Source organism: Argopecten irradians, chromosome 10, assembly GCF_041381155.1.
Source record: "Argopecten irradians isolate NY chromosome 10, Ai_NY, whole genome shotgun sequence".
NCBI classification, from domain to species: domain Eukaryota; kingdom Metazoa; phylum Mollusca; class Bivalvia; order Pectinida; family Pectinidae; genus Argopecten; species Argopecten irradians.
In genome coordinates, this window is record NC_091143.1 from 316574 (window position 1) to 343119 (window position 26546).

General features: G+C 36.0%; 2 protein-coding genes across 8 annotated transcripts in view; one reads left to right on the top strand and one right to left on the bottom strand.

Annotated features, from left to right (window-relative positions):
• The window catches only part of LOC138332853 (ceramide glucosyltransferase-like), a 57803-nt gene extending 34838 nt beyond the window's left edge, over positions 1–22965 (top strand). For all 7 annotated transcript variants that reach the window (XM_069280808.1, XM_069280813.1, XM_069280809.1 and 4 more), the window contains exons 3-11: positions 4395–4513; positions 8260–8401; positions 9342–9444; positions 11187–11288; positions 12450–12565; positions 13969–14147; positions 14717–14803; positions 15333–15525; positions 16127–22965. In XM_069280808.1, the coding sequence (XP_069136909.1) occupies positions 4401–4513; positions 8260–8401; positions 9342–9444; positions 11187–11288; positions 12450–12565; positions 13969–14147; positions 14717–14803; positions 15333–15525; positions 16127–16309 (1218 nt within the window). In that variant the 5' untranslated portion in view covers positions 4395–4400 and the 3' untranslated portion in view covers positions 16310–22965. The remainder of the gene's footprint in view (positions 1–4394; positions 4514–8259; positions 8402–9341; positions 9445–11186; positions 11289–12449; positions 12566–13968; positions 14148–14716; positions 14804–15332; positions 15526–16126) is intronic.
• On the bottom strand, positions 22962–25699 carry LOC138332854 (uncharacterized). The gene is made up of 2 exons (XM_069280816.1): positions 25545–25699; positions 22962–24327 (listed from the first exon to the last, which is right to left on the bottom strand). The coding sequence occupies exons 1-2, from the start codon at positions 25640–25642 to the stop codon at positions 23271–23273; spliced, it is 1155 nt and encodes a 384-aa protein (XP_069136917.1). The 5' UTR covers positions 25643–25699; the 3' UTR covers positions 22962–23270.
• Between the last annotated feature and the right edge of the window lie 847 nt (positions 25700–26546).

Below are 26546 nucleotides of genomic sequence, written 5' to 3' on the forward strand. Positions count from 1 at the left end.
ATCTGTCACAGTGTAGACTCAGCTAAGGGAGCAAAATCTGTCACAGTGTTGACTCAGCTAAGGGAGCAAAATCTGTCACAGTGTAGACTCAGCTAAGGGAGCAAAATCTGTCACAGTGTAGACTCAGCTAAGGGAGCAAAATCTGTCACAGTGTAGACTCAGCTAAGGGAGCAAAATCGTTCACAGTGTAGACTCAGCTAAGGGAGCAAAATCTGTCACAGTGTAGAATCAGCTAAGGGAGCAAAATCTGTCACAGTGTACACTCAGCTAAAGTAGCAAAATCTGTCATAGTGTACACTCAACTAAGGGAGCAAAATCTGTCACAGTGTAGACTCAGCTAAGGGAGCAAAATCTGTCACAGTGTAGACTCAGCTAAGGTAGCAAAATCTGTCACAGTGTAGACTCAGCTAAGGGAGCAAAATCTGTCACAGTGTAGACTCAGCTAAGGGAGCAAAATCTGTCACAGTGTAGACTCAGCTAAGGTAGCAAAATCTGTCACAGTGTAGACTCAGCTAAGGGAGCAAAATCTGTCACAGTGTAGACTCAGCTAAGGGAGCAAAATCTGTCACAGTGTAGACTCAGCTAAGGGAGCAAAATCTGTCACAGTGTAGACTCAGCTAAGGGAGCAAAATCTGTCACAGTGTAGAATCAGCTAAGGGAGCAAAATCTGTCACAGTGTAGACTCAGCTAAGGGAGCAAAATCTGTCACAGTGTACACTCAGCTAAGGGAGCAAAATCTGTCACAGTGTAGACTCAGCTAAGGGAGCAAAATCTGTCACAGTGTAGACTCAGCTAAGGGAGCAAAATCTGTCACAGTGTACACTCAGCTAAAGTAGCAAAATCTGTCATAGTGTACACTCAACTAAGGGAGCAAAATCTGTCACAGTGTAGACTCAGCTAAGGGAGCAAAATCTGTCACAGTGTAGACTCAGCTAAGGGAGCAAAATCTGTCACAGTGTAGACTCAGCTAAGGGAGCAAAATCTGTCACAGTGTAGACTCAGCTAAGGGAGCAAAATCTGTCACAGTGTAGACTCAGCTAAGGGAGCAAAATCTGTCACAGTGTAGACTCAGCTAAGGGAGCAAAATCTGTCACAGTGTAGACTCAGCTAAGGGAGCAAAATCTGTCACAGTGTAGACTCAGCTAAGGGAGCAAAATCTGTCACAGTGTAGACTCAGCTAAGGGAGCAAAATCTGTCACAGTGTAGACTCAGCTAAGGGAGCAAAATCTGTCACAGTGTAGACTCAGCTAAGGGAGCAAAATCTGTCACAGTGTTGACTCAGCTAAGGGAGCAAAATCTGTCACAGTGTAGACTCAGCTAAGGGAGCAAAATCTGTCACAGTGTAGACTCAGCTAAGGGAGCAAAATCTGTCACAGTGTAGACTCAGCTAAGGGAGCAAAATCGTTCACAGTGTAGACTCAGCTAAGGGAGCAAAATCTGTCACAGTGTAGAATCAGCTAAGGGAGCAAAATCTGTCACAGTGTACACTCAGCTAAAGTAGCAAAATCTGTCATAGTGTACACTCAACTAAGGGAGCAAAATCTGTCACAGTGTAGACTCAGCTAAGGGAGCAAAATCTGTCACAGTGTAGACTCAGCTAAGGTAGCAAAATCTGTCACAGTGTAGACTCAGCTAAGGGAGCAAAATCTGTCACAGTGTAGACTCAGCTAAGGGAGCAAAATCTGTCACAGTGTACACTCAGCTAAGGGAGCAAAATCTGTCACAGTGTAGACTCAGCTAAGGGAGCAAAATCTGTCACAGTGTAGACTCAGCTAAGGGAGCAAAATCTGTCACAGTGTAGACTCAGCTAAGGGAGCAAAATCTGTCACAGTGTAGACTCAGCTAAGGGAGCAAAATCTGTCACAGTGTAGACTCAGCTAAGGGAGCAAAATCTGTCACAGTGTAGACTCAGCTAAGGGAGCAAAATCGTTCACAGTGTAGACTCAGCTAAGGGAGCAAAATCTGTCACAGTGTAGAATCAGCTAAGGGAGCAAAATCTGTCACAGTGTAGACTCAGCTAAGGGAGCAAAATCTGTCACAGTGTACACTCAGCTAAGGGAGCAAAATCTGTCACAGTGTAGACTCAGCTAAGGGAGCAAAATCTGTCACAGTGTAGACTCAGCTAAGGGAGCAAAATCTGTCACAGTGTACACTCAGCTAAAGTAGCAAAATCTGTCATAGTGTACACTCAACTAAGGGAGCAAAATCTGTCACAGTGTAGACTCAGCTAAGGGAGCAAAATCTGTCACAGTGTAGACTCAGCTAAGGGAGCAAAATCTGTCACAGTGTAGACTCAGCTAAGGGAGCAAAATCTGTCACAGTGTAGACTCAGCTAAGGGAGCAAAATCTGTCACAGTGTACACTCAGCTAAGGGAGCAAAATCTGTCACAGTGTAGACTCAGCTAAGGGAGCAAAATCTGTCACAGTGTAGACTCAGCTAAGGGAGCAAAATCTGTCACAGTGTAGACTCAGCTAAGGGAGCAAAATCTGTCACAGTGTAGACTCAGCTAAGGGAGCAAAATCTGTCACAGTGTAGACTCAGCTAAGGGAGCAAAATCTGTCACAGTGTAGACTCAGCTAAGGGAGCAAAATCTGTCACAGTGTAGACTCAGCTAAGGGAGCAAAATCTGTCACAGTGTTGACTCAGCTAAGGGAGCAAAATCTGTCACAGTGTAGACTCAGCTAAGGGAGCAAAATCTGTCACAGTGTAGACTCAGCTAAGGGAGCAAAATCTGTCACAGTGTAGACTCAGCTAAGGGAGCAAAATCGTTCACAGTGTAGACTCAGCTAAGGGAGCAAAATCTGTCACAGTGTAGAATCAGCTAAGGGAGCAAAATCTGTCACAGTGTACACTCAGCTAAAGTAGCAAAATCTGTCATAGTGTACACTCAACTAAGGGAGCAAAATCTGTCACAGTGTAGACTCAGCTAAGGGAGCAAAATCTGTCACAGTGTAGACTCAGCTAAGGTAGCAAAATCTGTCACAGTGTAGACTCAGCTAAGGGAGCAAAATCTGTCACAGTGTAGACTCAGCTAAGGGAGCAAAATCTGTCACAGTGTAGACTCAGCTAAGGTAGCAAAATCTGTCACAGTGTAGACTCAGCTAAGGGAGCAAAATCTGTCACAGTGTAGACTCAGCTAAGGGAGCAAAATCTGTCACAGTGTAGACTCAGCTAAGGTAGCAAAATCTGTCACAGTGTAGACTCAGCTAAGGGAGCAAAATCTGTCACAGTGTAGACTCAGCTAAGGTAGCAAAATCTGTCACAGTGTAGACTCAGCTAAAGGAGCAAAATCTGTCACAGTGTAGACTCAGCTAAGGGAGCAAAATCTGTCACAGTGTAGACTCAGCTAAGGGAGCAAAATCTGTCACTGTGTAGACTCAGCTAAAGGAGCAAAACCTGTCACAGTGTAGACTCAGCTAAGGTAGCAAAATCTGTTACAGTGTAGACTCAGCTAAAGGAGCAAAACCTTTATGAAATGTATAATGTTATTGGAGTACAAGTTACAAATAAAATGATAATGTTGATTTTATGACCACAAACTCATCAGTAACTGGATGTAGACCAAAAAAATACATTATTGAACCAATAAGTAAATAATTCAATATGTTCATAATCCAAAAGAATAATAAGTGTAACAAAGAGATATCAGGATTCATTATAACTAATATGTCATCAGGACCAGCATTTTTGGCCGGTATAGCCATATTTCTGGATTATACAGGATTTAATATCTATAGTTATTAAGAATTAGAATACCATACAATGAGCTAGAATAGACAATGATCTGGATTAGACAGATGTCAGTTATGATAGGTTCCACTGTATATCATTATACATTATCCCTTAAAAGGACATGTTGACATCAGTTTCACAACTAAGATGCATTTTAATAAAGCTGGTGTTTGTTTAAATGTTACCTAACATATGATATGCCTTTAACATCTTGTGAACTTTAATATGATATGTCTTAAAGTGAGTGGTTTATTTACTGTATTTTAATGAAGTCATGTGACCTTGAATATTTTGTATAACCTCATTATGGAAGGTGCAGGCCCTCATTTCTCGGATTCCTACTCTCACCGAATTATTTTACCATTCTTAAATCACTTTATATTCAAAACATTGCGTCACAGCATTTTTTTCTTCTGGAAGATTCCAGAAACCAGATATGCTAAGTAATCCTGAAATTTAATATTTTGACACATTTGGGTTATCAGGTATGGAGTAGGAATGTGAAACAGTTCATAAGGTCAAGGTCACTCAAACCGTATATATAATTGCTCCACTTGACCATATTTGACATAGATAATTGGAGTGATCAGAGTGTTCATTTCCCTGAATTCAAGTTTTGGTTTGATTTATTGGTGATCATAATTCTGATTTTGTTTTTCAGTCCAAGATGTTTTACCTTGACGAGCAGACCCAGTCATACATCATCTTCTTTATCGCCATCCTCAGTACCGTCGGCTACTGCTTGTTGGTGTTCTGTACCTTCGTCTCACTCATCACAACGTAAGTCCTATACATTGTTTTTCTCTTAATCTTTGATTTTTTTCCCTTGTCATATTTTCCACATATCCCTTTCCTTTTTCAACAAACAAATCACACCTGCATCACTCTAGAAAATCATGTTGTTAATTGTTTGGGTTTTGTTACGTCAAATTAGGTATCTCTTTTATTGCTCCACATATCTCCGTCCCTATGGTATTTACTTACCTTTCTCTTCTATGTCAGTTATCTCCCTTGTTCAACTCCAGCATCCTTGTTTTCCAATTGTTCAAATTATCTCCCCTGAAATTATCTGCCAATAACAGTCTAGGCCCCGATTTCTCGAAACAAAAGTGCTGACTTAAGTTTTTCTCGTTATGTAACTTATATGAAAATTAATGACTTAAGTCAGTTTTTGACTTAAGTTTGTTTCGAGAAATCAGGGCCAGCTTCTATAACATGGATGTTCTTTTATATTTATCCTCACTGGATAGTATATGTGGTCCATCAAATAGTCATTAGGGCCAGTAAGTTTCCATTTTGTTGTGTTGTTAAACATAATCACTTATATTGTGATTTCAAACTTTTAATCTACAAAAGCTTTATCTGGTTACCATTAATTCTTTTGAATGCGTTATGAAAGAGTAAATAACATTGTAGGTCTGTTAAATTGTGTCAAAGACTATACATATATATGAAGAGTTTTCTTGTAAATGTATTTGATTCACACGCACACCCATATACAAACTAACTTTAACATCAAAGGATTATTTTGATGCTTTTTGACTTCAATGTAATTATACCAGTTATTATACTCCTGCAATGAAATTAAGGGAGGGAATCGTTTATCCATGTCTGTCTGGTTCTGTGTCCTGTCACGTCCTGCTGTGTCCTGTCGCGTCCTGTGTCCTGTCTTGTCCTGTCATGTACTATCATGTCCTGTACTGTTGTGTACTGTCCTGTCATCATGATTTGTAAGCATTGATCACTTGGTAACCCTGATGATCACTTGGTAACCCTGATGATCACTTGGTAACCCTGATGATCACTTGGTAACCCTGATGATCACTTGGAAACCCTGATGATCAGTTGGTTACCCTGATGATCACTTGGTAACCCTGATGATCACTTGGTAACCCTGATGATCACTTGGTAACCCTGATGATCACTTGGTAACCCTGATGATCACTTGGTAACCCTGATGATCACTTGGTAACCCTGATGATCACTTGGAAACCCTGATGATCACTTGGTAACCCTGATGATCACTTGGTAACCCTGATGATCACTTGGTAACCCTGATGATCACTTGGTAACCCTGATGATCACTTGGTAACCCTGATGATCACTTGGTAACCCTGATGATCACTTGGTAACCCTGATGATCACTTGGTAACCCTGGTAACCCTGATGATCACTTGGTAACCCTGATGATCACTTGGTAACCCTGATGATCACTTGGTAACCCTGATGATCACTTGGTAACCCTGATGATCACTTGGTAACCCTGATGATCACTTGGTAACCCTGATGATCACTTGGTAACCCTGATGATCACTTGGTAACCCTGATGATCACTTGGTAACCCTGATGATCACTTGGATGATCACTTGGTAACCCTGATGATCACTTGTAACCTGATGATCACTTGTAACCTGATGATCACTTGGTAACCCTGATGATCACTTGTAACCTGATGATCACTTGGTAACCCTGATGATCACTTGGTAACCCTGATGATCACTTGGTAACCCTGATGATCACTTGGTAACTCTGATGATCACTTGGTAACCCTGATGATCACTTCGTATCCCTGATGATCAGTTGGTTACCCTGATGATCACTTGGTAACCCTGATGATCACTTGGTAAACCTGATGATCACTTGGTAACCCTGATGATCACTTGGTAACCCTGATGATCACTTGGTAACCCTGATGATCACTTGGTAACCCTGATGATCACTTGGTAACCCTGATGATCACTTGGTAACCCTGATGATCACTTGGTAACCCTGATGATCAGTTGGTAACCCTGATGATCACTTGGTAACTCTGATGATCACTTGGTAACCCTGATGATCACTTGGTAACCCTGATGATCAGTTGGTTACCCTGATGATCACTTGGTAACCCTGATGATCACTTGGTAACCCTTTCAATTCTAGACAATCCATTTGTGTGAATTACAAAATTTCTTAATCAATTGATGCAACAAAGAATATTTCCTTTTTGTCAATTACATTGTTTATTTCAGATTTTTGTCACATCCCTACCATATCAACAAAATGTGCATGCCTTTGTAATAGACTTTATAAACATGTTTCTTACTAATAGTAGACACTAATCAAAGTTTAGGCAGGTTACACTAGCGTTATTCCTCATAGTATAGAGGGAGTTCATATGTGATTATCAACCAATCTTCAGTTGATTGTAGACAACCAATTTCCCCGATTAACGAGCTATAGTTTGCAAATGATTTGTCATCACTATTTGATATGTTACTGCTCTCCAAATAGATAAGGTTTATATGTATAGTACTCTGAAGATTCCTTGGCTTTATAGATGTGATATATCGTGGACAGAGCACATTACTATAGTGACCAGTTTGTTCTTACTGTGTTTCAGATTTTGTTTGAGGAGGTATATATCACACACTGTTTCTGTGGTCCCCTATCTATCTCACACAATCGTTTTCCTTGGTTTATTTCTCACATTTTAATCTGCTGCTTTTAGCCTCTTATTTTCATGTGTTTCCTTCACTTGCCAAACAACTTGGCCAATCAAAACTCCTCTTACTAATCAAAAAATGATAGCCAATCAGGTGTCCTCATACATGAATTTACAAATGATGTGGCAAAGGTGATCAATGTAACCATGGCAATTCCATAAATAATTGAAGAAAAAAAGTAAAAATTATTCAAAATGGGTTGATATTTGAAGCTACTCTAAACTGTTTGAAAAGCTAAAAGTGAAATGTGTTATAGAAACAGAGACATTGGTAAACACTTCATCAGTGTTAAAGTGTTAAAGCCTACTGGACGCTGTCCGTCCACAGACCAGTGTTTTTGGGTTATGTAGAGCCCTAGTGCTTATTTAAGATAAAAAATGTACTCTTCTCCATTGAAATACCATCCACAAAAAAATCCCATCCTAAAAATGAACATTCATATGATTTGTCTTTTGTTCAGAAATCCTACCCTGAAAATAAACATTCATGTGATTTGGCACAATAGTACAAGATTTTAATGTCTTAACATTGTCACATTTTGTTATTCTGTTTTTTTACACATTGAGCTTGCTTTTGCTTTTCAGTTTTGGTGACATTATGTTGAAGTGATTAGAAGTATGTGTATGTTTAATATAAAATGTAGTTAACAGTATATACATAAGTAGCATATTCCCCATGGCAAACTTTTAAACCTGCACATCTGAGCAGACAAAAACAAAAATGGTCATCAGACGATTTACTATTAGTACAATGTATTATAAAGATGTTACCTGAGAATTGTCTAAATCAATGTCAATAATATAAACTGTTGTTGCTTATGAACTTAACATTTACCAGATGTGGTATAAACCTGAAAATCTCGCTCTCATCTGAGATTTAGTGACGGATGAGGGTGATTCTTTGAGTATCAGCCTGAGGCTTGGAATAAAAATGAAAATATGCATCTATCCTGGACCCTATGATTATTATGCAGTAGAAATAAGTTGGCAGCTATGAGAAGTTGATATGTTTGATTTACCTGAATGTTTTCTTTGTTTGTAGGAGAATCTTGTTCCATAAGAAATCTGACAGTTTCCTATCAACAGACAGCTACCCTGGAGTGTCGATCATCAAACCACTAATGGGACTCGACCCACTCTTAGAGGAAAATATCGAAAGTCATTTTAGGATGCAGTACCCAAAGGTAATTTAGAAAACAAAAAAAAACCCAAATATCTTCTTCATAGAGAAAACTTGTCACTGTTGCCCTGAAGAAATGTGTTTTGTTGTTACTATAGAACTGGTTATTTTCGTGGGGATGATATCAACACAATTTTGCAACATGTTGTAATGATTGCTTAAGTTAGATTTGCGAAATATAAAGAAATGGTGGAATCAGATATACCCTATTAGCCATATAAGGGAAATTTAAACCCACAGGTTTCTCCTTTTTGGTTAAAAAGGTGAAAATCTTGACCTGCATCAGCTAAGCAGCTATACTATTTCCCCTCACTAATCTGACATTCCAGCTGGTGTTATACCTGTGTAAAATACCAGCCATTTTGTCCTCCATTGATTTTGTCTGTCCTCTGACCCCTACATTGATGACGGGATCCAATTATAGATGAATGGTGTAGTATTGGTTTATAAATATTGAATGCGTTTGTGTAGTGATTCAGTATAATAGGGCACGCTTTCACTCTCCGACCATTTATAGCTGGGACCACCAGCAACAGATGTGAACAAACAGCCCTTTAACTCAGTCCACATTTTAGAAAGTAGCGTTATAAGCTGTAAGCAGTTTTGTCCACTTGAGTGTACAATATTTTCTCTGGGTCTTTGTCGTACATATTTCATTGTTAGTGGGGATATTGATTTTGATTTAAACATGCTGACATGTCCATGGGCCGAGTGTGGTGAATGTTGACCCAGTGTGACTCCAGGTGTAATCAATAACACTAGGATCAGGACAGGTGCTTCATTCAACACTACTAATTAAATCATCACTTGTTGATTTCAAATTTTAATGAATATTGAAAGTAGTTACCAAAAACTTCCCTCAATTAATATTTGAGTTATAGTTTGTTCCATTAATAAAAAAACCCAATAAAGTTATGTAACAGATTTTTCACGTTAATTTTCAGTTTGAACTGCTGTTTTGTTTTCCTGATGACCAGGACCCAGCCATAAATCTGGTAAAGAGACTTATGGAAAAATTTCCTGGGGTGGACGCAAAAATATTTACAGGTAAATTCATTGTTTGTTCGCAAAAATGGATGTAAAATTTTGTTAAGAGATCAATCAGGATCCATTCACAGAATGCAAATCAATCAAAAATGAATGATCTATGCATGAAACACAAAAACAAACTTTTGCCAAAATAACAAAACCATACATGTTTTTTCAATTCAAAATGATCAAAAGTCCTGGTATATTTTTAGACTCCATAAAACGCACTGCTGCAGGTTATAATGGAAGGTTATAACAACAGCAGGTTATAAGGGAAGGTTATAAGAACAGCAGATTATAAGGGAGGTTATAAGAACAGCAGGTTATGAGGGACGGTTATAAAAACAGCAGGTTATAAGGGAGGTTATAAGAACAGCAGGTATAAGGGAAGGTTATAAGAACAACAGGTTATAAGGGAGGTTATAAGAACAGCAGGTTATTAGGAAAGGTTATAAGAACAGCAGGTTATAAGGGTGGTTATAAGAACAGCAGATTATAAGGGAAGGTTATAAAAACAGCAGGTTATGAGGGACGTTATAAGAACAGCAGATTATAAGGGAAGGTTATAAGAACAGCAGATTATAAGGGAGGTTATAAGAACAGCAGATGATAAGGGAAGGGTATAAGAACAGGAGGTTATAAGGGTGGTTATAAGAACAGCAGATTATAAGGGAAGGTTATAAGAAAAACAGGTTATAAGGGAGGTTATAAGAACAGCAGGTTATTAGGAAAGGTTATAAGAACAGCAGGTTATAAGGGTGGTTATAAGAACAGCAGATTATAAGGGAAGGTTATAAAAACAGCAGGTTATGAGGGACGTTATAAGAACAGCAGATTATAAGGGAAGGTTATAAGAACAGCAGATTATAAGGGAGGTTATAAGAACAGCAGATAATAAGGGAAGGGTATAAGAACAGGAGGTTATAAGGGTGGTTATAAGAACAGCAGATTATAAGGGAAGGTTATAAAAACAGCAGGTTATGAGGGACGTTATAAGAACAGCATATTATAAGGGAAGGTTATAAGAACAGCAGGTTATAAGGGAAGGTTGTAAGAACAGCAGGTTATAAGGGAAGGTTATAAAAACAGCAGGTTATAAGGGAAGGTTATAAGAACAGCAGGTTATATAAACGGCAGGTTATAAGAACAGCAGATTATAAGGGAGGTTATAAGAACAGCAGATTTTAAGGGAGGTTATAAGAACAGCAGATAATAAGGGAAGGGTATAAGAACAGCAGATAATAAGGGAAGGGTATAAGAACAGCAGATTATATAAACGGCAGGTTATAAGAACAGCAGATTATGAGGGAGGTTATAAAAACAGCAGGTTATAAGGGAAGGTTATAAGAACAGCAGGTTATATAAACGGCAGGTTATAAGAACAGCAGATTATAAGGGAGGTTATAAGAACAGCAGATAATAAGGAAAGTTATAAGAACAGCAGGTTATGAGGGAAGGTTATAAAAACAGCAGGTTATAAGGGAGGTTATAAGAACAGCAGGTATAAGGGAAGGTTATAAAAACAGCAGGTTATAAGGGAGGTTATAAGAACAGCAGATTATAAGGGTGGTTATAAAAACAGCAGATAATAAGGGAAGGGTATAAGAACAGGAGGTTATATTAACGGCAGGTTATAAGAACAGCAGATTATAAGAATCTTTTATCAGGATTAATTACCATAGAGTATGTTTTTTATGCAGTTAAAAAACCAGTGAACATGTACTTAACTATAGAATTATGAATGATGTTTATCATTACAGGTGGTAAGGAAGGCATTGTGAATCCTATGGTGTATAACATGGCTCCTGGCTACGACAACGCCAAGTACGACTGTGTATGGATCAGTACGAGTCGTATCAAAGGTACACACATATTATAGGCATCGAGCTATGATATTATACATCATTTTATTTGGTGAATGATTTACAACAATAATTTCTATTTATCAGTATTGATATCAATGTGAACATACACTGATATATTTGAAACCTCCTACAGATAAACAATGACCTTCTCTCCAACATCTGGTCTTTGTGGGATCAGGTTTTATGGTCAAAACTTTAATTACAAATATCATCGTCATGATTATGGATGGCCGAACATTCACAAATATCATCGTCATGGTTATGGATGGTCGAACATTCACAAATATCATCGTCATGGTTATGGATGGCTGAACATTCACAAATATCATCGTCATGGTTATGGATGGTCGAACATTCATAAATATCATCGTCATGGTTATGGATGGCAGAACATTCACAAATATTATTGTCATGGTTACTGACGACAGATCACTGAGTGTTCAAGGCATTTTATATGTACCAGATAGATTAAATTAATAATTCATATCTTGGGGGCTCATCAGGTTCATTGAATAATTAACGCTAACAATTGTGATCTATAGCTTATTCTATGTGTTCATTAAATTATAAACTCTGTATATTGTAATTTCTAGCCTATTTTACGACTTTTTGTATACAATGTATTTAAGTGTTTTAGCAAATTACACCTTTTTAGGCTCTAAATGTAATCACTTTGTAGCTTGACAACAAATGTAAGGGCTTGGTGATGGTTACTCAAACTTTATAAGAAAGAATTCAGCCATGATAGTTCAGCAAAACGTGTTCCGTAGGGTTGAAAGATCTGAGGAGGTTCATAGTTAGACACATCCAACCCTTGTACTGTTCGTATTCTCAGGCCAGTGATTAACAAACTGGTCTGTGCTGTTGTGGTTATTATCCTATTCTTGAAAGATAGGTATTATGTAAGGTGTTTAGTTAGATTAGTTTAGCCACCAGCTACAACATGGAATCATGCTTGGAAACTTTTCTTGTTGTCAAAGAAACCGAACGAAACAGTTGGCTATAATTGTTTAGGTGTCCTGTTGAAATTTCAATGTGTATTTCATTGTTTATCCTGTGTATATCATACTGGTGTTTTTATCTAGGTACCGTCTTATAGTCTCTACAACACTCAATGTTTTGGTGTCTTCTAACTTTTAGTTTTATATTGTTTTTTAGCCAGCACAGATATAATCATTGATATGGCGTCCAAGTTACAAAACCCAAATGTGGCCCTCGTTCACCAGATGCCATTTACTACGGACCTCAGTGGGTTTGCTGCCACAGTGGAGAAGGTGAGACAACAGTTAGTCCTCATACAAACAACACCTTCATTATCACAGTTACACATACCTAGTACATGTCCTCAGGTTGGTGTCTAAATTATAGTTACACATACCTAGTACATGTCCTCAGGTCGGTGTCTAAATTCAAATTGCTTGTCTCTGAGGTAATATATTGTGGGTTTCTTTGTTTATTCTATGAATTTCTTTATTTTCAGCATTCAACACATGAGTGTTATATATTTTCGTGATTTCACGACAGATTTGTGTAGTCGCAAACATTTTGTGTGCAAAATAATACATACAGTCAAACCTCGATGTATCGAAGTTCAAGGGACCGACAGAAAAACTTTGAAACATCGAGACTTCGAATTATTCATGGTTGAAATTAAACCAATGGGTTTTTTACCATGACCAACTGTGGTAGTTGTGTACATGTCGTCTCCGTTCCGTAAACTTTATAATCATTGTATTTACCACAAACAAACCAAAAAACGAAGTATGCAATCAATCACGTGTATAGCTATCGTTTGCAATATATTATAAACAAGACGTACGTGTACTAGGCCTAACCCATGTACATGTATACATGTGGTGACTATTGAAGCATTGGTTGATATTACGGAATGAATATAAATACGAAAACAGGTTGTAAAAACGAAACTAAAAAGGAGAAACCGAAAGCGCTACAACACCTACAAAAATATTTCGATTTAGAATGATCAATTTGCTCCACTATTTATGCCGAAGTTTTGGAATGTAACAATTTTGAGTATGAGTTACTATATTATGTGGCTCGCTATTACAAACCGCTACCAATGGCGGTGGCGATCATCAAAAACGACTAACTGTATCTTTGCCGTACTAATGATTTCATAACGTAGCTTGTAAAAACAAAGCACCGGGTATCGGCCTGATCAGTGATATTAATTATCTTGATGATATCAAGCAAGCAACAAAAGCTGTCATAATCTCTATTGTCCGGTGAAGGGCCGTTGCGAGACAGGTGTGACAGCATGCCGCGGGGCATCGGCGAACACCTGATCTGTACAGGTAAATTTTTATTCGAATCATCGAGTGTCAGTTACCTATGATTCTATAACAAATGGCTCAGGAAAAAAGTTCCGATACATCGAGAATTTTGATTCATAAAACTTCGATTCATACATGGGTTTGTTAGTAATGTTATATAGTGAATAAATTCGGGACCAAGCAAAAAGTTCAATACGGCGAGAAATTTGCTTCATCGAAGTTCGAATCGTCGAGGTTTGACTGTAATTTATACACGTATTGCAAATTATAATTCATTAAAATTTTGTATTCCTATTTTAATTAAAAGTTTTGAACTTTTTTATCCACGGCAATAGCCAGCTACACGGTATATCCTACATTCCTGTTTTGTTTATCTATTACAGATCTATTTTGGGTGTGCCATGGCTAGGTTCTACCCAGCCTTCAACACTATGGGACTCTGTTGTTGTACTGGTATGTCTTACATGTTTAAAAAATCCCTCCTAGATGAGCTGAAGGGACTGAACTGGTATGGACGTTACCTTGCCGAAGATTTCTTTCTCACATCAGCATTACATGAAAAGTAAGTTGCTCGGTGGAAACAAAAATAGGGACTATTTATATATGTAATATGTACAGTCAAACCTGTCTATAACAACCACCCAATGGACAAGTGCTCTTTAAGTGGTCTCTATAGCCAAGTGGTCTTTATACAAAGGTCACAAATTGTGTTATAAATGGCCATTTGGGACCCTAAGAAAGTGGTCTATTTGTGGTCTTTATACAAAGATAGGCGCTAAAGTAGGTTTCACTGTATAAGGTAGTACTTATAGGATGATTTCCCAAGCTAAGTGGACTAAATGATGACCTGGTTCTGAAAGTTTAGAACTTAGCACAATGTGGAATAGTTTGGGTTCTGATTCTGTATGTAATTAATGTGATCAAAGAACAGCCAATCAACCGACAAATAAACTTGTGAAATTAATCTCAACTGAGAATCTTCTTTACTAGATATCAAAAAGGTCTCGTCAGTCCAAGGTTTAGACTCGTACAGCTTCTGCACTACAGAGCCAGGGATTAGTTCAATGTTTATGATTTCTTCATTTGTGCTATTGGTGGTTTGCTTTAACACATATAAATTTTACATTTCAGAGGTCATAAATTAGTACTGTCTGCGTACCCAGCACAACAAAATATAGCTTCTTTAACTCTTCGCGCCTTTAAAGACAGAATGGTCAGGTACGTACAACAGGCTAGGATTGATATACTGTGTATAGGGTTTTCATAGGACAGTATTGAGTATACAATTACTGATTGTATGGCATAAGAATAAATATATATATATATATATGTATTTTTATCGCCAGCTAAAATTATGAAATTTTTGACCCACAGAAATAATCCACTAAACTGTTAGTCAGCTGTGGGTTTGTAATTTATAAAAGTATATTAGTCTTCCAATCTGGTGACAGTTCTAGTTTGAAATGAAATTCTAACATTTCACTTTTCTGTTAAGAAAACCAGACAAATAATAACCCATTTGGATGTTCTATCCCATTGCTGAATGGGACACTTATAATTTTGTATGTACTATTTCTAGTACATGTTACACTACACTTATAATTTTGTATGTACTATTTCTAGTACATGTTACACTAAGTCTAGAATTTAGTTAGGTAAACATGTGGTATTCTATGTCATCATAGACTAACCGTACACTAAATTTAGTATTCGTTTGAAAGCTTGAACAACATGGTGTATTTTACAGATGGACAAGACTTCGTCTGAACATGATGCCCCTCGTAGCTGGATTTTTAGAACCCCTTGCCGACTGTATCCCTTCTGGCCTCATTGGGAGTTGGTTATGCTATCATTTCTTTGGAGTCCATATGTATTATTTTTTCCCAATCCACGTGTTTACATTGCTGTTTGTGGATTATTTACAATTACGGACGGTCCAGGTAAGTTTCTCCTGTATTTGTTACCTTTGACTGATCACAAATATACAGAGGCGTCGGTGCACAGTCATATTTCTAGTTTCTGGTGTTATTTACATGAAAACTACTTTATAATGCCAAATGGATTTGCCTTACAAAGTCTTTTAAAATGTGTGATGTTGTATGATAAATGTTGTTCTGTTAGTATGTCTTTTGGCAATACGGAAGTTTGAGATGACATAATCATGTGGATAAGGAATGATTTACTGTTGTTTTGTCCAAAATTCTGATGCTTATGACATCAGAAAAACTCATCAAAATATCACATCACATTCATCGGATGGTGGGACTAATCGACAGTAAATTGTACTTCCCACAGTAAATTATGGTTCACCAACATCAGTTTTTGATCTCAAAATTAAAAAAAAAAAAAGATTAAGTGAAGCACTCTCTAATTTAAAAAAAAAAAAAAGATTAAGTGAAGCACAGTATAAAGGAAAAAAAAAGACTTCTTTCTTCAAAACAACTCAGCTGAACTCACAACCTTTGATATATAGTTTTGGTTCTTTTTATGTTGTTTCCATTTTTCAAATAGAATTCATTTTGTCTTCTACTTTCTTTTCAGAATGGACCTCCACCATTTTCAAAGCTCAAATATGTGCTATGCTGGGTATTCCGAGAGTTTATGGCTACGTTTATTTATTTAGAGGCCATTTTAAAACCTCGAACAATTCCGTGGGGCAAGAAAGTATTCAAGGTGACGCTGGGCGGCCACACAACACTATTGACAGACAAGGCTCATGATTGACAACAGGGATTCCCTAGACATGACAATTACAGCAATATAAAATGTAGAATCCTCTCAAACATTTTACGATCTGCTTTTGGTTTGTATTGATGATGTACAGGAAAGTTTGGATGAGAGGTTCTTCCAATGTGCATAATGGTATAGACTAACCTGATTTCTACACGTCAAGTTAAATCTGGCTGCTGGCTACTCTGATATCATAACTCAACACTTTAGTGTTTCCAAAGATGAGAATTCCTCGTGTTTAATGGATACCAGTCCTGGAGTTCCTCCCATGGATTGTGATTTCTCCAGGAGCTCTGATAAATTACAGAATATCTCACTTCTTCAGTGGCTTTCCTAATGTTTTGATGAGCATGAGATCCATCAAGCTTTAACATCTGATGAGCCTTCTTGAGCTCCAACTTCTAATGAGATTTGTTAAGCTCAGACTTCTTATGATGTAAATTAAGATGTAAGCTTTGGAATTTCTGATAACCTGTCCATTATATCCAGAAAAGTTTGTTTCCTTTTGGATTACTTTAATGAGAAAGTCTATGGAGTTTCAGTAAACAAGGTCTGTGTCTATACATTATGGTAGTTGAGGCATTCCATGCTATCAACTACTGCATTCATTGATACAGACAGTGCATACAAGTTACATATTACACATGCATGTACCAGTATTTCATCTAGAAAAGGGAATAAAGCCGTAACCTGTTTTTCAGGATAGCCAAAACTATTTTCAAAAAGACTTATTTTAGGAAAAGTCTATTTTGTCAAAAATGAGAAATTAGTAAAACATATTTTAAATGATATTTTTATGATTTATTGGTGATAACATCAGTGTTAAAACCCGTCTGTATTGATGTTCATTTATTCTGCTTGATCTGATCATTGCCAAATAAGGAGAATGAACAAGGTAGATAACTCTGGCAATGCCGCTGTATAAATGTATCACAATATCATGTGTATTACAGCATTTAGTTTGTGAGTTAGAATTATATAGATTATAAGTTGTGTGTTTATGTATTATCTATTTTGTAGACATGTGTTTATGTTTAAGAAAATATATATATATATGTTAATCTTTGTTAAGAAATGTTTCAAACTTTATCGTTATATTGGCCTGTTTATATGTGTTAGACATCTCTTGCATCAAACATCAATGAAATTCTGAAGCTAAACAGCATACGATATAATATTATCATCAGCCTATGAGTTTATCGGGAAGTTTTATTTCCGGTACATTACTGTGGGGCGTGTTTCGGCTTTATATCCTACTGAATTATAATACTCTGATGCTTAGTGTTGATCACCATTTATAATGAATTAGTGAACAGGTGCTTTTTTATGTATGGGCAGTAAGGCCCGATAGTATTGATATAAGTAATTTATAATTTTTACGTCTTTGTCCCGTGAGTTTGTTTATAACGTGAAGAAGGAGCTTTATAAGATTCCAAACTCATGTTATTTGATATTAGCATGATATAGTGTATGGCAATATTTTTATACGTCAAATAGATAGTCCCACTTTTTTATTCCTTTTACAATAAAACATTCCCTATATGGTAATCCATTTGTAGTATTAGGTATTGTAACAATCATTGCATGGCTTGTTTCAGTTAAGGGAGCGTGCTACTTTAGTTTTCTATAAATAAAGGCAGGTAATATAATCATATCATTTACTTTGATTTCTTATGTTTAACATGTGGTCTATACTTTAATGCTAACAGTGAATTAAAAGCATAAAACGTTTTAGAGATTCCATCATTAGGTCTGGTGTTTCACTCTGGTGCACAACTTATTTAGTGTGAGTTATCGGACGGTATCCGGGGGATCTCAGGTGGCAGCAAAACAATTCAGAAAAAACCAAAGTGGACAAAACTTGCCATGGTTTATCATGTACATTAAGGGAGTATTAATTCAGCAGATTTCAACATTATCGTTGGATTTGTCACAAAGTAACAGTAAATATTAAGTCATAATTTCATAGACAAACAATATTGGTGCAGCCATTTATCTGACTAGAAAGTAATTGTTTTTACAAAGGGGAGGTAACTATGTAAGTCACGGATCTTAGGCCTGATATTCAGTTACAGGGTTATTGTAAAGGAGATACTTACGCCAACTTCAACATCATATTTGTTCTGATTTATTTTCTTATACAATGTATTATTGATATCTGGAAGTATATATGCCCAATGACAAGGATGAAAATGTCTCATTGTTTCGTTTTTATAGCGATTTGGTGCTAACAAGTATACTCCTACAATCTGTCAGTTAAATATCCACAGAGTAACACAGGGATAGGGCATAAATCACTGATCATTTGTATGTATAGGTATTAAGTGGAATGGAGATAGGCACCATGCCCCTGTGATATGAATAGCACATATTCTGACGTAAATAAGTGAAATTTTGGAAGAAAAAAAATGGAATTAACAATATCAATTTTTAATATTTTTTGTTTCTTTGACAATAATATCATTTTCAAAGCTGTCAAAACCACAAACGGACTTAGTGATATACAACTTTTTATATCTCGCTCAGATTAGGAATCAGATTTTGGCGTACATAGTTTGTATTGGTAAGACTATTTTATGACTTAAAAGGGATTTTTACTAGGCAATATGACTGTTTCACAGTCTCTGTTAAATCACAAGGAAATAAGACTTTTTCACAGTGTACAGTAAATCACAAGGAAATAAGACTGTTTCACAGTCTACAGTAAATCCCAAGGAAATTAAGAGTATTTCACAGTCTAAATCACAAAACTATGATATTTTACACAAATTTTGAATATTCTACTAATTAATTTCAGCATAATTTGTGTATTTTTGTTTGTTAATGATCTACGTAGAGAAACATGTGGTGTTTTTGTATGAATACAATATATTTGTAGAAAGTAAATGGCTTTGTAGAGATACAATTATTTTATGTAAGAAATCCATCTTTTGATTTCATACCATCATCTATTAAATCATTTGTATATTTATGCATCATATATTCCGGTATTGTACAACTTCATTTCTATTTGATTTAGTGATTTTGAAAAATCGATGAAGAACAGATTTCGATTTAAAATAAGAAAAAGAATGAAATGTATGAGTTTTTTTCCTCCTGGTGTGTTCAAGTGTTTAGTACTCCACTAAAAATATGCATAATACATTTGCTCAATTATATATAATTATGTGGTGTGTTTTATTAAGGATGTGATCTACATCCTTGCTTTTACAATAGCTAAGCCATATTATGCAGCGACGGGGCCTTACCAGGATAGGAAATGGCTATACTAAACAATCCAGAGGCTTAAAATGAAACTAGGTCTGATTCCATTAGTTGAGTTGTACAGAATCAGGACCTCCATTAGTTGAGATGGTCAGATTCAGGGCATCCATTAGTTGAGATGTACAGAATCATGGCCTCCATTAGTTGAGATGTACAGAATCAGGGCCTCCATTAGTTGCAATGTGCAGAATCAGGGCCTTGTTTATGAGGACCACACATCTGTATACTGGAGCATACAGCTGATACTGTAGGACCAGATGACCTTAGGTCACCTTGATAGTCTACACTTATGTATGGTCAAGTGGACCGGGGACAGAACTGGCTGTAACCGTCAACGTCATTATATATGATATTGTAGAATTTATTATGTAAACATTAGAAGAAAAACAATTTGTTCCAGTAAGACACATCTTATTCATAAATAAGAAATCTATAATGAAGCTGCTATATGATTTATTAGTTATTTTCCAGCTTTGATAACTAATCTCCTCCATTTTTCTGCTGAGAGATACATAGAGCATAATATAAAGGTGCACTGGTTTGTAACATACCAGTATATATATAGTTTGTACCTACTGTTATTGTATGTAATAGATAGCGAGTGTCCCAGTTTGTCACAACTTGTTTTGTGACTTGTTTCTATACAGTGTTGTAATGTGGGCATGGATTTGTTTTCTTGGTGTCCCTATTCCGTCTTTGCATATTGTAGAGTTAGCTCCCTTGCGGGCAGGTATCCATTGTGACGTCATTATTTTGTGGGTTCAAATCCCATTGTTTTCTCCGAAAAGTAGGACATTACCGGTATGCTCGGAAACACATTCTGTCACAATCAATACCTTCCCGCAAGGGTATATAACTCTGTAATATGAAAATACAGAATAGATTTATGTTTGATTTTTCTGTCTCATTGGATTTAGAATTATTGATCAGGTGTAAAAAAAGTACAAAATGATTTCCTATTTCAGTTACCACGGTAACCATTGTAGTCATGTAGATCCTCTAAGGTTGACAAGTCTATAAAAAGTCTGTGATATCCAACAACTGTAGGCAAGATCATATTGCCAACCACATAACAACAATATCTAAAACATAGTAAAAAGGGCATCACTGATGTTAGTCTCTGGGTTACCAAGGGCATATTTGTTTGATATAATGTCTGAAAATTATGTTAGACGGAAGAAGATTTTCCAATTGAAATAGTAGCTTGCTTTAGGTAAGTCAAGGTTTTTTCTTTAAATGTAAAATACATATACACACACACAAACATGTATCATTAAAAGTGCATACAGGTATACAAGTACAACCAATGTAATAGTAACAGTACCATATTTTAACCACTTGATCTAAAGACATTTATTTACATGTATTTAGAATTGAAAGCTTAGGTAACTGATGCTTTTACAAGTTTTCATGGACAAATCACATAGCTTTTAATAGATCTACCTCATAAAAACGTTTGTGTTTTATAGATTTTAAGGGAGAAAAAAAAATGAGTGTATCATTATTCTTGGGTGATTGAGACAAGTTGTCTATTCTGTGAATAGCTTAATCATAGAAAAAAACAAGTATTTACTTTTATGTGAACCTCAAATATAGATTCTATTTAATCTATTTACACAATTTCATAATCTTGTAAATAATTGTTGTAAGAATACAAATTAGATCTAGATTTGAAAACATTATATTCTATGTAAAGGAACTTTTTTCAGTGAACGAGAAACTAGCCCATTTTATACATTAAAGAGGGTATAAAGACCTCGGTTATTGTTTTCTCATTTGGTCAGAAACGTTAGCCATGTATAGGTATCTCAATGTTCGGTGTATTTCCGTCCATGTTCTAATGATAACTGCTATTTGGGAAGTCCTGGATGAAAACTTCATCATATCAAACGATAGATGCTGATCAATTTCATTTCAAAACTTTCTGAAATTTCTTCACAAGTGCCTTGGACAGAAATATTGAAGCCATATTTTCCCCAGTCATCAATCAATTAGGCATCCTATAGCAATGTTACGACACACAGGGTATATTCCGTCGTTACAGTGTTACACTGTACTGTCCAGTGTTGACCTTGTTATGACCTTGTCAGCCATTTTGTTGTAATACCATTATACATTGAAACCTTAGGATAAGTCCAATTGTTCTGATGAAGATCATCGGACAAATTCTACTAACATCATGTAAAATAATTTGAAGTCAAAGATGAGCTTCGTTGTTTGGTAATGATCTGATAAAGAAGACAAATTTACGTGTTATTTATCTGTTTATAGCGTATATCACCATTATACTGTTGTGTGACAATGTCTTATTTAACGTTTATATAATCTGATATGTACAGGTGTGTTTCTAAACAATATTCTATTTATTTACTCTCAAAAAAAGCATCATATGATAAAATATATGTAGGTTTTCTTTCTGCTGAATAGTAAATGATAATAACAATTGTATGGCGTTGAATATTCCTAAAGCAGAAATGGTATAGCAGGTTACTTTCGCAGGTGAAAATTTTCACGATTCAGAATTTTAGATCATCAAAAATCGACGATTTTTAGAGTAAATATAATGTAACAATTGCTTAATATTTCATGTACCAGGTATCAATTTTTTTCGAACCATGGAGATGGCCAGTGAAACTATGAAATTATCACCTCTTCGGGGAAAAAACGGCATCTGCTTTAGTTATTGATAATGGGTGTTATGTACATCACATGTACAAGGTACTTTGATTTTACAAGATTAAGTAATTTTACATAACTGAAAGACTTTAACTGTCAGAGTAACAGAGTTGCTTTATGTGTAAAATAAATAAACACTTATAAGTAGACAATCTAACACAGGGACTTGTAAAATTGTAGGACAATCTAACACATGCACAGGGTATTGTATTCTATAGATTAGTATAAAATTGATGGCCATAATAAAATCTGTCTAAAACACCATACATGGATAATAATTGACAGATCTCGAAGCCTCGATATATCACTATATATGTATCATATTATGATTAGTTCTATTTATAATAGAGGCATTTGTGTATAAATTTTGATATACCCGTACATGTTAATGTCAATCATTCAGTGTACGTAGATGTAAGCTTTTTAGGTGTAAATGTATTGTTCAGTGAGAGCGAGATATATTAGTATATTTGTTACCATTATAACTGTCCAAATATATTGTCTATAGAGTTAAACTATTTTGTGCAAACTTGTGATATGATCATGATACTTTACATTCCTATTACTACAGAGTTATCATGGAAACTAACTTATTTTCATATCATTCATAAATCTACCATCTTACAGAATCTGTCAATGTACTGTTTCTCCAGTAAAGGCTTTTGTATGAAATATGGCAGGAAAAAAATAAAACATGAAACTGATATTAATTACATTTTGTTTTTATTTGTGTTAATTGGTAGAAAACTCAACAATGACCAGTTACATTATACATACCATGTGTCTATCAGATACAAATCACATCAAAACTTTTTTACAGAAGAGAAATTGAAAAAAAACCCAACCCATTTACACTTGTAATACTCATGGAGATGAGAATTGTGACTAGAAATCTTTTGATGAGATGTAATGTGCAGCATTTATCTTTATGTCAAACTTTTTACGCTTTTTCAAATATACCAGGTAAGAAGACCTTGGAAGAAAAACATCTAAAATATCTAAACATCATAAAGACCTATGTAGCATTACCATATATCTTTGCATCTGGCACAATTTGGAAAATATTGACGGGACCTTTGAGAGAAAGTCTAAAGTCTATGTACGTATGTATCCAGTGGTGGTCTGTAAATGCCACAGACGTCGGCTTACGATTCACACCTTTCACTTTAAGGGTCTTACACGCTCTTTTCTGAAGATCACTTAACTTGTGAAACTTTCCACATTGCATGCGGAACCAGAAATGTTTTGCTGGATCTATAGTTGGGAAGAAATACTCTGGAGGAGACAGATATACGCCCTCATCTTGAGAAGGCGAGATGTTACTTTTCTGATACTCGTTATATATCAACGTCACAAAATGAGGCCCAGTGCTGTCAAGTACATTCCACATATGACGGAATGCAGGTAAATTGTCCATTAATTTTTTCATAAATGGATGTCGAGCTTGACACCCAATTAAAGCGTTTATTACTAAATGCTCAAAATTTGCATCAAGAATCGGATGTTCATAGGGTTCCTGACTTATGAAACACGAGTATTTTCTTGCCATTGGATCTATAGGTTTTAGACTCTCCAGATCCATATCAGCATAAACGCCTCCAAATTCATACAGAATGACGTAACGGAGAGCATCAGCCTTACGAATACCTTCAGAATAATTATCAAATGTTGACAACAGAAATGGATATTTGTCTTTTATCAGCGCATGTGCACTTTCATCTGTCCAAAGAAAGTACTCCCAGTCTGGGTGATTGGCTTTCCAAGTTTTAATCCAGGTTATGAATTTACTTGGAATTTCTGTATTTTTCCATGTTTGATGGATAATCTTTGGGATTCTGTAGGAACCCGATTCAGGGAGCACTTCATAATCCACAAGTCCTAAGGGAACAAAACTGTCTTCTACAGGAATATCCAGGTCCTGAAAATTTCCATGAAGACGCACTTGTTCAAATTTGATAATCCAGTGTAAAATAAAAAGTAAGAAATTTCCTACTGCGAGAGTTTTCAGCGTTCCTGGGCTACTAAATGCCGAAATCAAACCTTTCATCTTCCGCATTTGTCCACCTTTTGATCTAAAATGACAATTGCAAATATTTAATATTTCATGAAAATATATTTCCATTCAACATTCAGTTTCCCGTTTAATCTATGTTAAACCAGATGGGCAATATCTGGCTATGAACTCCAATCTGGTCAAGCGTATGAATATTTGACGTTTCCGCCGCGTCACTGACAATGTATACACTGTATACTTACGCCTATACATAACGGTCAAATATTTTTAAAAGTGGTTTTACAGTTATGCGGTCGATGAAATCTAACGGTATTATCGTGTTGACAAAATAGCATGTATTAAAGAATACTATCGCTTAAATTTCATTTGTTCGCTTGTTTCAAACCGTTTTGTGTTGAACTATATTCAGTTGCTGATGCTATGGCTGTTCCGTTTATTGAACTTGGTGACGTCAACACTAGCCAAAGCGGGAAATTCAAAAGATATACATGTATAGTTTTGAATTTGAATGATCGTAATGGAAATATAAGTAATAAACTGTTACCAGATTGGACATACAGTTGATATGAAGCCCATCCGTCCGAAAGATAAATATTCATGGCGCCCTAACGGGCGCCATTCTATTTATCTTCCTTCCGGATGGGCTTCATATCAACTGTATGTCCAATCTGGTAACAGTTTATTGCTTAAATGAGTCAACTTTTATCAGATACAAATATGAGTGCATGCAATATCAAATTGTTACAGATATAAGATCAGTTGTGAAACTGTAGTTATAGAATTGTAGTTATAGGGCATTTTCCACGATTTATTAACGGTTTCTTCCATAACAAAAAAATAACTGTAAAACCAATGTAGATTGATCTGGCATCACCAGCTATTCTGGAAATACATCAAATCAAAGAGGCAAGACAACATCGGTGTTTCACCACTGAACCAGCTGTTCTCACCTGTACATCTCTCCACTATTAACTTCCTACCTTGTATAAATAGTTTTACATATGTAGGCCTATATCTAAAAAAATAACAAAAAGAAACAAGTTTTAAATTCTGCGTCCCCCACGCACTCCAGGTAATCTTCTTTGTCAAGAAGGTCTGGCGATATTGAAAGAAGAACGTCAAGCTCCTGTGGTTATACGCACTGCAGACAGTAGGTCTAATGTAACGTTTCAGTGTACTGACAGGGAAGGCAAAACGAAACGTAAACAAAACAGCAACTACATCGAAACAATAATGGAAATGTTAGGGAATACATTGAAAATGCATACAACTTACAAAATGAATGACGATTTAGTTGATGAAAAATCTGGAGCATGGGTTGTTTGCAGTCTGGATTGTTTTTCTGGATGATCAACGGGCGACGGTTCCTCCATCAGAGGAAGTGCTCTCTTGTAAAGGTAGACCACTCTACGAGCCCCGTCAAAGTTTTCTTTAGGTTACACACTACAATTTCACAAGATAATATATTTTAATATAGAATAGACTATACCTCTACAAATAGTGTTATATTTTCACTCTAAAAAATAAAATAAACCTTACTTTTAATTATTAGTTTATTTTTAATCGGTAAGATTTTGAAATTAATTGTTGATCCAGAGACTAATATTTAATCTAGTGTCTGAAGTATGTTGGAAGTACTAAACTGGCTCAGTCTAGAAGATCGCCGTAAAGACGTTAGAATGACAATGATGTTTAAGATCATCCACCAGAAGGTTGCTATTACAACAAAGCACCTCATTCCAATCAAAAGACCCACAAGACACAACCACCACCTATCATTCCAATTAACATCATGCAGAACAACTTCCAGAAAAGAATCTTTTTTCCCCAAGAACAATAAAAGAATGGAACCACCTCCCTACACAAATTATATCTTCTGAAACTGTACCATCATTCAAATTCGCAATCTCAAAACACCAATATTAATTTCCAATTTCCAATTCCCACATTTCATGCTCCATAGGTCCGCTCGACATATCATTTTCACCATGTTGAAGTAGGTCCATAACCGGTACAAGTAGAAGTAATAATATAACAGTTTTATTTCTACTGAAGAGGCACTTGCAGATATATTTTCCCAACATACCAATCTAAACCTCAGGCTCTGATTATCAAATTCATTCAAATTTTCTTTTGAGTACTTTAGGTCCTCGTGGATATAAATACATTAATTTTGTCTAAATTGTCAAACAAGAGGCCCACAGGGCCTGTATCGCTTACCTGTTTTTTTGTAATTATCACAAAGACTCTTACAATTAGAAAAATTGGTAAAATTGA

Excerpts from the sequence above, each read along its gene's own strand:
- LOC138332854 (XM_069280816.1), bottom strand. The coding sequence starts at position 25,642 with ATGGAGGAACCGTCGCCCGTTGATCATCCAGAAAAACAATCCAGACTG. Across the intron at positions 24,328-25,544 it reads ACTAAATCGTCATTCATTTT|ATCAAAAGGTGGACAAATGC; the intron begins GTAAGTTGTATG and ends TTGTCATTTTAG.